At 38.0% G+C, this 13697-nt stretch overlaps 1 protein-coding gene across 1 annotated transcript in view; it reads left to right on the forward strand.

Moving 5' to 3' along the window:
• The window catches only part of FAM135B (family with sequence similarity 135 member B), a 218949-nt gene that overhangs the window by 56244 nt on the left and 149008 nt on the right, over positions 1 to 13697 (forward strand). Inside the window, exons 2-3 of the mRNA XM_075415511.1 lie at positions 1178 to 1277; positions 10670 to 10765. Coding sequence (XP_075271626.1) covers positions 10689 to 10765 — 77 coding nt within the window. The 5' untranslated portion in view covers positions 1178 to 1277; positions 10670 to 10688. The remainder of the gene's footprint in view (positions 1 to 1177; positions 1278 to 10669; positions 10766 to 13697) is intronic.

Raw genomic sequence — 13697 nt, forward strand, 5'->3', positions numbered from 1 at the left:
AAGTCTGCTCATACTTAATCACTGCTAGGAAACCAGAACTTCAAGGTGGCAGGATGGTGGTACTGGTGCATCAGCAGCTGACTTTCTAGGATGTTCCCTGTCTGTGTTGCCCAAGTTTGCTTGGCTGGAAGTATTTGGGCACAAGCAAAGAGGATTTCAGAGAAATAGCCCCAAGCTGGATATCTTTATCTTGTTAGCATCTCTCTTTCCTCTTCAGGCACTGTTTGCATTGGGACTCAAGTAAGTGTGTTAAGGAAAACAGCAAAGCCAACAATTAGATGCTTTGGAGAATCAGTAATTTGTGACTTGGAATGGGTTGCCAGTGCCCCCAGCTCTCCGAAGGGAAATGCAGCTCCCTCTCCAACTGAACCTCAGGAACTCAACATCCATCCTGCAAGCTCTCACTTATCTGAGAAAAGTCATTAACTCCATGAGATGACCGAGAATCATGCTTGCAGCATGACAGGTTTGTCAGGCAAAGCTTGAGGGGCAGCTGTTCTAAGGCTGGAATAAGAGCCAAGGCCTCCAGTTGTGCAGAGCTATCCTTCTGGTGAAGTTTACCAAGATGCTGGCCTGAATTTCAGAAAGAAATGTTTTTCCTGCTGTTTTGAAAGGCTCTGCGAGCCTTGTTTTATTCAGCAGCTATACCTCAGGCCATGTTGTGTTGGCTCCGTGTCTAGCAGTGGCTCATTTGGCCCTTTCTTTTTTTGTCACAGATCACGCAATGCCATGACAAATAAGTCAGCCTTTTCCTCTGTTTGTAAACCACTTAATATAGCTCTTGCTTTATAGCAAAACCTGATGCAGTTATTTATATCAACATGGCCCCAAGCGCTTAAAACAAGTCAACATTCTGATTATGGCTCTGCATATTTTATTGCCTATATTTAAATGATGTTGCTCTAAACCAGCACCTGTTCCTCCATTACCGCATTCCAGCTTAATAGTTACTGCCTGTCCAAAGAATCATCATGATGGAAAATGGTCTAAAGATTCTTTACTTTCTATAGTAGTCAGTGGCCCTTGGAATAAACACTTGTCTGCAATTTGATAAATATTTTACAGCTGAGGATGGCTATAAATAAATTATTTTTATTTGTGGTTTTTTTTTTTGTGCACCTGAAAGTAAAACATCACGCTAAATTAATTTCAGTATTGCATATATTCCCTCTTCCAGTAGTAACAAGATCCTAGTTCTACTGATGATGCTCTGACCGTCTCTCTCCGTCAAGTTCTCTCGCCAACATCCTTATCTGCTTCCCACACTGTCCCAGACTGTGAGTATTTTTGGTGATAATAATCAAACCCACAACTGCTTGTCAAACTTTCTGTGCTCTGAGCTCTTGTCTTGCTCAGTGTGTAAGAGTCTGACACTGCTTGCTGTGCTGTTTTCTTTCGGGCCAGCATTGCAAACATACAATTCAACACCTCCTTATGAGCATCATTAGCTTCACTGATTCCATATGAAACCTTAAAGCAGCTGCTGACAATGTTTACGTTGTTAGCAATTTCAGATAATTTTATTAAATTAAAAGGGCTGCACTAAGAGCCTTTAACTTGCTCAAAACTTGGCTCAAGCAATCAAGGCATCAGAAAATCTGACTTGCTAAATACGCACATATTTTCTTGAACCAGCAGAGTCCCCTGGGATCCCTTATCTCCCTTATAATTCAACTTCTGAAATCTGAAATAGGGAAGAGACTTCTAAAAAGCCCAGATTCATTCTCAGAACTTCTCTGTCCTGAGCACTACAAGAGGCAGAAGTGGTTTTGTACATCAGTGGCTGATCATAACATGATGCACGTGCATTAAGGACAGAATGGAGACTTCACAGCCAACCTCACCTTTGGCATTTCCTGTCTTCCAAATGCTGAACACCTTTCAACCCAGTGGCACTCTGACTGTTGATTCCAGCCAGATGTTTACATCTGTATCATAAAAGGCAAAATATTTTAGGGAAAAAAAAGGCAAAATCTTGTATCATTAAGTTCTGATGATTTGCTTGTTTTTTTCCTTTATCCTTTTTAAACACAAGCAAGGCAATAATATCTATGGAGACATACACATTACATTCTGGCTCTCTCACCCTTTTCATGTGTTATTCTGCAGACACATTCAAAATACTGTTTATATGTGCCATTTTGCTATGAATGACATTCATCTAACTAGACGTGGACTCGGCTTATAAGTCTACACCTGAGCAACACAGTATATGTCTACACCTTCTGCTGCCTTGGTAGTCAGCACAGAAGTAGGTGTCAATGGGTCATATGAATCTTGTTGAGTCTATTTGCTAGATCTCTATTGACTGTAGGGTGACTCTAAACACCTCATATATATGAAGGCATTTCTAGTCAGTGAGATGAATCTCATAGGCAAGTGTCTATGTTTCAAATTTTTCACAAACAAGGATAATCAGTGCCATAAATGTAATCTAAGTGCTTACTTAGAATGTCCTCAGAACATCTGAAGATTATAACATGCCCAAGTGAAGCTCAGTAGTGAATTTGATCAGGCAAAATACAGTATAAGCATTTAAAAATTGACAAGGACAGCTGAGCTTACAGCACTGTTAGATAGTGTCATGATATTATTCATTATCAGAAATGGAACTGCAGTCAGAATAGTGCCAAAAAACCATACAATGCATGAGCCTTTCACTGTATTAGCTGTCACTAGTTAGTAGCATCATGGTGACGTTCAAGTCTCTCTGTTACCTACTTGAATTATTTGTTGCTGTCTCTATTGACATGACAGCTTGTGCTCAAAAGCAGATAGCTCCTTTACTCGCGCATCAGGCAGCCACATGGCTCTTACAAGAGGGTGCATCTCATCCATCTTCTTACATCTTCTTTCCAGCCCTACAGCCCCTGTTGCTGGAATCTTTCCAAGGAGGATCTCAGTCAACTTGCTGTCACATCTAGGTGTGGCCTACTCACAAGACAGACAGAATTAATCTTTAGGTGTTGCTAAAGATTTTAATGAGGTCAAACACTCAGATATACTCCCAAGGACTTAATATAGACCTATGCCCAGGCAGTTTGGAGATCAGTCAGGTATGAACTTGAATAGAACTTAAAAAAAAAAAAAAAAAAGTTGCAAGGCTCTTTTATGAGTACAGGAAAATAATATATGGTCTGTGTCCTAAAGAGCTCTAATTTCCTGTATGAAATAACAAAAAATGCCAGACTGAGAAAACCATAGCTCCTTTTATTTGTGAGGGGAGCACAGTCAAATGTGACTATGATGGCTAATTCTATCTGAGTGTCCTAAATAGGCTTCAAATAACTTGCTGATTTTTTGATGCATTTTGTTTCTAAGGCTGACAAAGGGAATAAAAAAAAAAATAATTCAGGTGAACAGTAGGAGTAAGACACAAAAACTGCTGAAGATTGAATATGATGATATTCTTAGGAGTCTGGAGGTTTAACTCTCAGTTGTGCATAAAATTTTAAAACCCCTTTTCCTTTTGAAGGTTATAAAGAACAAATACAAGTTGGGGAAGGAAGAGATAGGGAAGGTGTGAAGAAGAGAGGATTATGTAGCAGTGGGAAGCTAGTCCAGGTGAAAGTTTGTATTATCTCCTTTTTCCTTCCGTTTTGCTCTCCCTCCTCTTCTGTCTGAATTTTTCCTGCTGTTTCATTTTGCGCACAGTACCAACAGCAGGTTCTTACTAACTGGTGTAAGCAGATAGCGATTTCTGCTAAGCTGAACTCAAAACTGGTGTCCTGACAGGCACGTGCTAACAGAGGACAAATTGAGGTTGTTCTCCACTCTTTTTTTTTGAGTGATCTGACCTAAATTTGCACAGCTGTGTTCACATTTAATCCTTCCTAATAGCTCAAAGGCTTTATATCTCGTAAGAGCAGCCTACTGGCACTTGACATTTATTTTGGCTCTATTTCAGTTCTGCCCTACAAATCCTCTGGCACAAGTTGTTTTTTGGTTTTTTTTACCCTAGTAGATTTATTCCTCCATCTGAATACCCTTAAAATGACCAGTCTGTGAAGGGTATAATGTAGACCATTGCTTCTCAGCCTTCTTGGATTTGGTGACCTGTACAAATTCTCCAATGTGTCTTGGTCCCACAAACAGTATGTGATAGGAACTGAAGTAAGTTGTTAACTTGTTTTCCTAAATTACTTTCTTTGGATCCCTTAGCTGCACTCTGTTTTCACCTGTGGCTATGTGGACCATATATATGAAGTTATTGATCTGAAGTGAAGGTTCTCAACTGTGAGGTACAAGTGGTTTTACTCATAACACTAATTTTGTTGCTGGATGTTGAATGGGTACCTACACCTAGTGAACTAGGTACCACTGGTGCTTTGTGAATTCCAGCTGTGCTGGCAAAAGACAAAGCACAGTGGAGTTTCAAGTGCAAAAAAATTTACATAAAATAAACTATCTCCTTTCTTATTTGCTCCACTCTGAATACTCTTTGGCTTATGATTAATTTTTAAAGGATCATTTATTATTTGTCTCTGTGTCTCTAACTCGTAACATTTTGGCAGTAACAATCAACGAACCTTTGGAAAAGTGATTCATGGTGCTGGACTCTTTACGAACATATGTCTAATGCATCTGATACAATTGAGGACATTGATTTTCCTGAGAATATAAACCAGCAAGCTTTTTTTTTCTTAATATTGGAAGATTATTTTTAGGGCTTGCATCCAAACTGAGTTAGCCTTCTAGAGTACAAAAACAAATTAATCTTTAACATTTTGAACTAGGCTAAACGTTTATGTAGTGAAAAAGGTCCATATTTAATAGATATGATTGAATAAGACTATGCCTTGCATTTGTTTTTGCCTGTATCACAAGTCTTTACTTTGGCTTGCATATTGAAGTAAAAAAATCAAAGGATTACAGCAGACTGGAAACCTAAAACCCTAGCAAAATACCTACAAGGGATTATTGCTATCTTGTGCTGTGATACTATCTCATTCTGTAAACTATGTTGGATAATGTTAGGTGATTGTAAAGACTGGAGATCTTACAAAGGAATCCTTGATACCTCCATGACTGAACAGAGCATTAGAAGGTTTCTCACGGGCAAGAATAACATGATTTCTGAAGTAGACTTGAGACTGAAATCTTAAATGGTAATACATATTAAAGCAAACAGAAAAAACACAAACAAGCAGTGACCTAAAAGTTGTGGGTTTTGTAAGTGCATTTAGGAAACAAACTAACAAGCCTCCTGACTAAATTCTAAATTGTGTCGTCACCTATGCAAATTTTATGGAATATATTCCTTACTTTCAACTTCATTACATACTGTTGAGTGAGACCAAATATTGAGTGAGATGATAGTTGTTTTCCACTGAGTGCAGATATTTTGATTTATCAATTTATTGAAGTTCTTGAATGTGAGAAACCGGATACTAGGCAGAGCTTTTTTTATTACTCTTAAAGCTGTGGCAAAAAGTGATTCTTGAGGGATCACATACTTCATTGGCTTTCCATGACTCAGGATAAATGCTCTAGCTTGTTGACTGTGCTATAATAAGATGAAAGGTCTAATTCAAGAAGTCAAAGGGACATAAACCCCTGCTTGAATCATTTTGCTGAAGTAAAACCATAATCTTTGGCGATTTCCCCAGGGATGATACATGTCTCAGGAAAAAAGAAATTTTATAATAATTCAAGTAAAAAGTTTACATTCCAGTAATTTTTTAGTCTCAGCAGCGCTGGGAAAACAATCTGTTTTAAGAAAAGAAGAGACATTCTGAGTAAAATTTAGTGCCATGTCTACCCTAGAATAGTCCAAAATTATATTATTAATGGGAGATTCAGGTGCTAGTCCCTGTTATGTTAGCTATTTGTACTGAACCAGGGTAAAATATAAAATATTTTAACTACTTATTTATATAGTTTTTTCTAAACAAGTCTGGTCATATCTTTGTATCTATAGTATTGCAATTAGATAGGCTGCCTTTAAAAGTGTAAAGGAGATACATTTCCATCACCCAAAATCTTAGAAGAGAATTATTGGTTTAACAAAATGAGATGTTACCTTTTGAAATCATTGCTTTGCTGAAGACGTCATCTCTCCCATTTTATTGATGTGCCAGCAGAAAACAATGACAGGTTCTGTAAACTGAAGAACAGCTAATGACAACCCTGTAATGAAAGGACTTACTAAAATTTTTTACTGCTTTGACTCCAGCAATTAATGTATGCTCAAAAAAGGCTAGTGAGATGCAATCACCGGTGTAAGAACTGGGATCCAGTTTAGCTGCATGAAGGTGAACATCAGTGCAACTTAATAAAGAAAAACAACAACAAAAAGAAGAGACTTAGTCTAATGAGTGTGCTGCTTCTTCTAAGGGTTTAGTCTCAGAGCATGTCTCTGTGCGTTTACAAACCTCTTTTACTTTGTTCCCTTGATCCTTACTCAGAAATTTACAGTAGGTGAAGGCATTTGTGGAGAGGAGAATAAGGTTATCTTACTGTGACTTTATTCTACACACATCATCAAGGAATTATAAATAAATAAATAAATAAATAAGTAATGCCCAGCTAGCAACAAACATCATCTTCTCAAGAAATTCAGAATAAAATAAAAGATGCTATAAAAGCAGTAAGGACAATAGTGCTATCCTGGAGATAGTATGTGCTGTGTTTCCTGAGAGGCAGATTTATTCTCCTAAATGAATGTTTCTGAGTTTATGAGTCATTGCCCTTTATCACAGTGTGTTTTGTTCTTTTGTCCTCAGTGTTTTTTTTCTCCTTACTTATTTTCTTCCCCCCAGGTTCTGTGGTGGAGATGGACAAGAAAGTGACAGCACTAAATAAATATCTGGTTTATTTTTCACTCAGATGTAACTGCACAAATGCTAGAAAGTTCATGGACTGTCAGAGTATGTAATGTCCTGTCCTTATTTCCACTCTGCTCTGTCCTCACCTTACCTTCCTCTACTCCCTTTGGTTGGGTGGATGCTGATTCCTATCTCAACAGGGAATTTTCAGACTCATTTTTAGCTTCAATTTTTAGTTGGACAGGGCTCTGAGCAACCTGATCTAGTTAGTGGTGTCCCTGCTCGCTGCGGGGGGATTGGACTAGATGACCTCTAGGGGTCCCTTCCAACACAAAACTTTCTATGATTCTGTGATTCAAGGTGTTTAACAGTTGTGTGCGTATGGTACGCAACCAACTAATCACCTACTGTCAGAGGGCTCGGTCAGTTGACTGTATCTCTAAAATGTCATTATCATGAATGTTATGAGTCAAAAAGATTGCAGAAAGCAATGAAGGATAAAGATGAATAAAGCTATTGCAGTTTGGCCAGTAAGATATGTTGAATAATCTCCAATCCAGAAGGTATCTCCACTGACAACAATGGAGATGTGGAGAGTATAATCAAGCCTTCCTTTAAAAATGCAAGTGAGACAGTCTCCAATCTTTAACATACAGATATTCATAGAGATTTATTTGTATAAAGGATTTTGCTTTTAAGTTACTGTCTCCTTGCTACAAGTAAAATGACAATTGAAATTGTTAGGACATCAACTCTAGTTGGAAGGACAAACTGTCAAAGTGGTCACCTGACTCGTAACATCAGTGCCTGTAGGACAGCATAGCACAAATAGTGACAATGGCAGCACCTTATGAAGCAATCCAGTGCTCTGGACATGATGAGAATGATCATGAGGACTGTTTTTACAGAAGCATGTGACCAAAACACTTCCCTGTTGCTTTAGTAGCTTCCCGTGGACATTTACTAGTGTCATCTTAAGTCCTCTTCTGGAAAATGCAAAGGGTTTGACTTAAAACCAGACATTTCAGAAAAAAACAATATATAGTAAAGGCTTCTCAAAAATCACATTTATATTTTTCTTTAAACTACTTATTAGATAAATTGATGATACTTCAGTACTGGCAACATTCCCTATTGTGTTTACATTGCTGATGTAATGTCATCCTTCAGTATTATTTTTACCAGCTGTTCGTCTATCTATAACCCAAGGTTGCCACACATAGTGATCAGTGAGTACGGGGTGGTCAGAGGTCCTTCACAAGCCCTGGATTTTGAAGGGCTATGATTAGGTTCCTTTAAGTAGGCACCTGGTGCAGCAGTGAAAACTTAGTGCATCATTTTACACACTTGTGTTTTCTTGATCCAGGGGTTTCTGCAGCTGTTTTGTCAAATTTCATAGCTTCTTCCTTTGAAGCATGATGCCTATGTCTCTGAGCAAGTTTTCTCTGAACCTTGCTAAATGCCATGATGATAACGTGTGCCAGAGGCCCCTTTTAGTACTTGTCAGGTGTTCCCTGAACTGCCAGACCCTGCTGCTGGGGGCTCAGTCCGTACAGCCATCTGACGTAGATTTATTTGCTGTGATCCTCCGATGTGCCAGTGATGTGGATGGAAGGCCAAACTGGTCTGGTAGCTATTTACTCTTTCATTCTGGTGATCAGTGAGGGAGATAAAGTTACAGAAACTTTTTTTTTTTCCAGGAAAATTCTTCTCTATTTGTTTTGAAAAGGTGCAAATCATGCAAAATAAAATGTAAATACAGTGAAGACCTGTGTGTGTTTCCATGTATTTAATTTTTCATTCATCTTAGCTAACCTTAGCTTCACATCATTGTTTCTCTCTTCAGCAACATTGGTGCTGGTCTGAACTAGCTGGTCATCCATTCACACCTCTCCTCTTTAAACTGGTGTCTTCAAAAGCATGGAGTTTCCTTTGATCCTGAGCTTTTGGTCTAGGGAAATATGCCTCAGCACAACATGCAGATTTATCCAGAGGCAATCCTTCCAATTAGCACTCTCCTCAAGGCTAAATACCTTGTCAGAGTATTGCTTTGTGGTATTGCACGGTTTTCTTTTGGCTTCCCACACACCGTCTGCTTTGCTTTGATGCCGTACACTCAGACAAGACAATTACACACATACCCTGGTAGATAAGTGATATACATGTCATATAAACAACACACAACTCCTTAGGCTGTGCAGAAAGCAAAAGGAGAAAGTATTAGTCTAATTCCTGTTGAAATTGGGGGGTGGCAGAAAAAAAATAGTACTTTGTCAAGCAATAGCATTAGAGTTTATCTTCACTGCTCCTACGTCATGGCCTGACAAGAGTTAATGTAAAGTTCCTTACCTTGGAGATATATCAGATGGGTAGCTTAGCAATACTCCTTCTTTTCTTTCTCACAGTTATAGACATATATTACTTATACTGTGTACATTTTATGTCCCATTCTTGTCATTCAAGAGTCAACATCTGCAATGTTTGTTTCTGAGAAGGGTGAATTAAAAAATCAACAACCTTTTAAATATGGAATGGGCTCTTTTTGAAAAATGGTGGTGCTTGAGAGGATAGCCAGAAAGAAAACATTTTAAAATAATCGGTGTAATAAGCCAGTCAGTTGGAAAATTACTAATCAGGAGCAAGCATTGAGACTTATCAGAAAGCTACAGCCTACTGCTTATCTGAGGACTTCATGTATCAAACTCCTCTTCGATCCTGCTTCATTGGAGGAAATGGTCAAATCTTTGAGTGCCATGGAAATTACTGGTTAGCACATATGGAGAAACTCTCCACTTTGCAGTCTGAGCTAGCTGTCCCCTTAAAGCACCGTATGTCTCAGATAGGGGAATTATTAATAGCCCTGACATGGGTATTTCTCAGAAATTGCAGTTGGCTGCTGTCAAACAGCTACCAAAATGATGTTTATAAACGTGTTAATTAAACAAATCTGATCTCTGCCTTCTCAATGATGTTATAGACAATGTCTAGACTAGGCTTGCAGATTGCCAGAAGTAGACTTTGAGGGAGAGAAGGAGGAAAAGGCAAATAGAAGATTCAAAATCTGTCCAAAAGCTGCAAAAGCCATTGACTTGCCTGTGCTACAATTAAGGAAATGTTAAGGATTTACACTGGTGTATTAAATAGGGCTGGTTTGGAAACTTACCTTTGCAAATCTTCCTTGAGTGAGGTATGACATCCTGAGATCCCTTCCAACCTGAATTATTCTATGATTCAATGAATGTGTGAGATGTTATCTGTAAATGGCTGTAATGCTTCAAAATCTTGATCTGACTGTTGTGGCCTATTAGGTGCTTTGATTGTCAGCATTTGTCTTAGAAGAATCTCTTCCATTCATTAATATTTAAATTATTCATATTCCCTCAGAAGCTTCCCTTCCAGGACTTTAATTAAGTCATAGGAGGGGTCAAAAGCAAGATAATTCTGAATTCTGCTCTCATCTATCTAGATGTTTTGTCTTTTCAGCCTGTGCTTTTACAGAAATGAGCTGTGCTGACCCTGGATATCTGCCATTTGGTAAAATGGGAAGCGAAAAAATCAATTTCCCATACAAAAGCAGCAAGAGAGCTGATTAAAATTCGCTTTGAGATTCTTGCACATATGTTATTTACTTTTTCTTCTTATACTTTCCATAATATTATCATTCTGTCTTCAGGCTTAATTAGACTTTTTACCCCTCTTAATTACTGCTTTGATCTGGGTTTTAGCTTATCTTCCTGAAGATGGAGACCAATGACGTTCTTGGAAAGATTCCAGTTGACTTCAGTCAATTTCAAGCTTTGCATGAATCCCAAGATGCTGCATAAAATGTAGTAATCTGTTCATGGTTTTGTTAAGCAAAATACTTCGAATGTTTATAATGCCTGTATCTATGTGTTGTTAAGGTGATGACCTGAAAAAATCATGTCTGAGGTCCAGGGAACGGTCGAGTTTTCTGTGGAGCTACACAAATTCCATAATGTGGACCTCTTCCAGAGAGGGTGAGTTGATGTTTCCATTAATATGCACCTGATTAGAAAGGAGTAGTTTGCAGAAAAGAGTTAAACTCCAAAACAGGTTCTTTTCTGGCAAATGCAGTTACATTTCATGCAATCTCTGGAGCAGGGAAGGATGTCATTGGCCTTTCATTGCTGTCAAGGAAGATCAATGTACATTACATTCACTATAAAGTCAGACTGACTGACTAGTTTTTGTAATAGTCTTGTAATGTTCTAAATTATTTTAAGCATCTGTTCAAATATAAGTACAATAGCTGCTTTAACTGCTTCTGGACTGGTGTTGAGCCTCTGTGCTAAATGATAGCTGCATTGAACTATAATGAGAACATGTTCATTTTAGTGTCGTGAATCTAATGACTATATTTCTTTTAACGAAATTTAGCTGAATCCCACCATTTCACAAGGGAACATGAATACTTATATTTGCATAAAGCTCTGGTTCTGGCAGCCACATTATTTTTTCACATGCCTCTAAGTTAGAAGAATATGTACAACTTCTGGTTGCACATATTGTAGTACTTTTTCCCCTATTCTTTTGCCCCTTTTTTCCTAATATCTTTTATAACAACCTGGTGGCTCTGAACTGAGTGTGAGTTGTTATTCTGCTTGCATACTGGACCCCATGGGTGTTTTTCAGTGAGGAAAAGATAAGATACTGAAACACTCTTTGAGGAGATCAGACAATAGTGGGTCTATTGGAATATTATTTTCTTTCATCTATGAAGACTGATATATAAAGCACACTAGATATTCTCTTTCAAGCCTTACCTTGGCACAGGGGAGGTTCACAGCTGATTTGTCCATCTCCAGCACCATTTCCTGCAATAAATTTGTGGAATTTATTCAGATATTGGGATGGATTAGGTAAAGCGGTTTCCAACTGTATACAGGCTTTTTGTGATTTGTTTTTGCTGAGATGAACTATGTGGAAAAGATGCTGTGAACTTGAATGAAGGAAATACAGTTCTATTTTGTTTTAACAGCTGGCATATGGCATTCTGTTCATGTCTCCAAGCGAATATCCACCAACTTTATGTTAGAAAGCATTGTGACTGTACCAAGTATTTGTGTTAAATAGAAAAAACAATCCTCTGTGCTTGTGGTGTTTGGTTTATCTGAGTTCTAAAACAAGTCTCCTGTGTATTCCAGTCCTTCTGACCTTAGAAGACACTCCTAGATATAGATTTTTTTTTCTAGGGTTCTGATGACCAGTGCAATGTCTTTGATCTTCCTCACATTTGAAAATCCACACCCATCTGTGGGTTCAGTGATTATTTTGGACTTAGATGGTAGAATGTTCAGAGGTTAGCCAGGAATCTTCCCACTTCTCATGTTACTGCCTGTCGAGCTGCCTGGTTTTTGTCATATTGGTCTGCTTTTGCATTCAATAATTTCTGTAAAATCATTTTTTTGGCTTTGACAGTCAGATCAAATCTCTGGTGTGGGGGTAAACCTAGCACTAGCACAGTTAATATATTCTTCTGTCACTCTAATGAGTTCCTAATTACCCTTGTTTTTTTTCCCGACTGATGCTTACCTTGCTTTACTGATTAATATTCCAAACACATGGTACTATACATTATACTGCATAAATTTGTTTACACTAATTTTATTATATATCCTGCGTAGTATTACATTTGCTTTCCTTCCATAGTTTTAACCTTTGCATTTCCAACAAAATCCTTCACTGTGTCTCCTATTTGTTGATCAGTATCCTCTGACTGGATTAATCTACGCAGCAGCCCCTACCACTGTAGCATAACAGTGTAAAGAAAAGGAGTAGATGAGCTTGCCAAATTTCATTTTATGTTGGGCATGCTTTTTATTTTTTCCCCTATTGCCATTGTTGATATTCACTATAGACATCTGAGATATCTTGAACTGACATATGGTCTCCCCGGATGAGAGGGTAGTAGAAGTAATAATGATGGGAATTTTCTATTTAACTAGTGTTTTCCTTCTTTGAATGCCTTGTAAATTGAGTCAATATCATTCTGTCCTGCTGAAGGCCAGAAAAGTGATTTATGAAAAGTTGTCCATCAGGACAGCAGCAGAGCTGAAAGGAATCTTAATGGGAACCCAACATGCTGTGTTTTTTAACAACAAAAGCAAGAACAACAATGAACAGTATTCATCATAATTTTTGTTGCTTATTTTTCCTTTTAATACCTTGGTACAAAACCAAAATTTTAAAAATAATCAAAAACCTGATTATGTATCTCCACAAATACATAGCAGTCCTGCTACTGTATGCATAATTGACATAATGTTGAAATTCCTGGGAACTGGAACATAGTTGGAACTATGTAACTGTACAGAAATAAGGACAGTATTTTCCAAAACACTTAGTTTTGGCTAACTGTCCTTCTAAAGACAGTGCCTTTAGGGAAAGCGTGGCTGGGCAAACTGTGAGGCCTTTGAGGAAGAGTACTCCATGCAAATGAAGGAATGAATAAATCAACAAGGGTTAGCAAGAGAGTTGTGGGAGAATCAGCCCTTCCAGAGCCATTACGTGATGGTTAATAATCAAAACTGATTAAGGGCATGATCTGCTGGCTGTAAATCACAGGGTCCAAGTGCTTTGAAATGTTAGGCCTTCAGTAATGTTCCTGTTCTACTTTTGATTGCACTGGAAGCTACTCTGAATTCTGTATGCACACAGAGCCAGTTGCCACCTCTCCCTCCCCACGAGAAGTGGCAACTCCTTAATCTATCTGAATTATACCTTGTGATATTTGAATCATGTTTCTTAACCTGTATGAATGGTTAATATTGAAAAGAGACTGAAATAAAAGTAATCAGGTTTGTTTTGGTAAATATTTTTTTATGGTTCTATGTTTCTGGCATATATAAAAGGAACAGTCATCAGCAAATTATGTGTTGCAAATAGTTTGCTTCGCTCAGTGTTAAATTT

This window comes from Opisthocomus hoazin, chromosome 3, assembly GCF_030867145.1.
Source record: "Opisthocomus hoazin isolate bOpiHoa1 chromosome 3, bOpiHoa1.hap1, whole genome shotgun sequence".
Taxonomy (NCBI): domain Eukaryota; kingdom Metazoa; phylum Chordata; class Aves; order Opisthocomiformes; family Opisthocomidae; genus Opisthocomus; species Opisthocomus hoazin.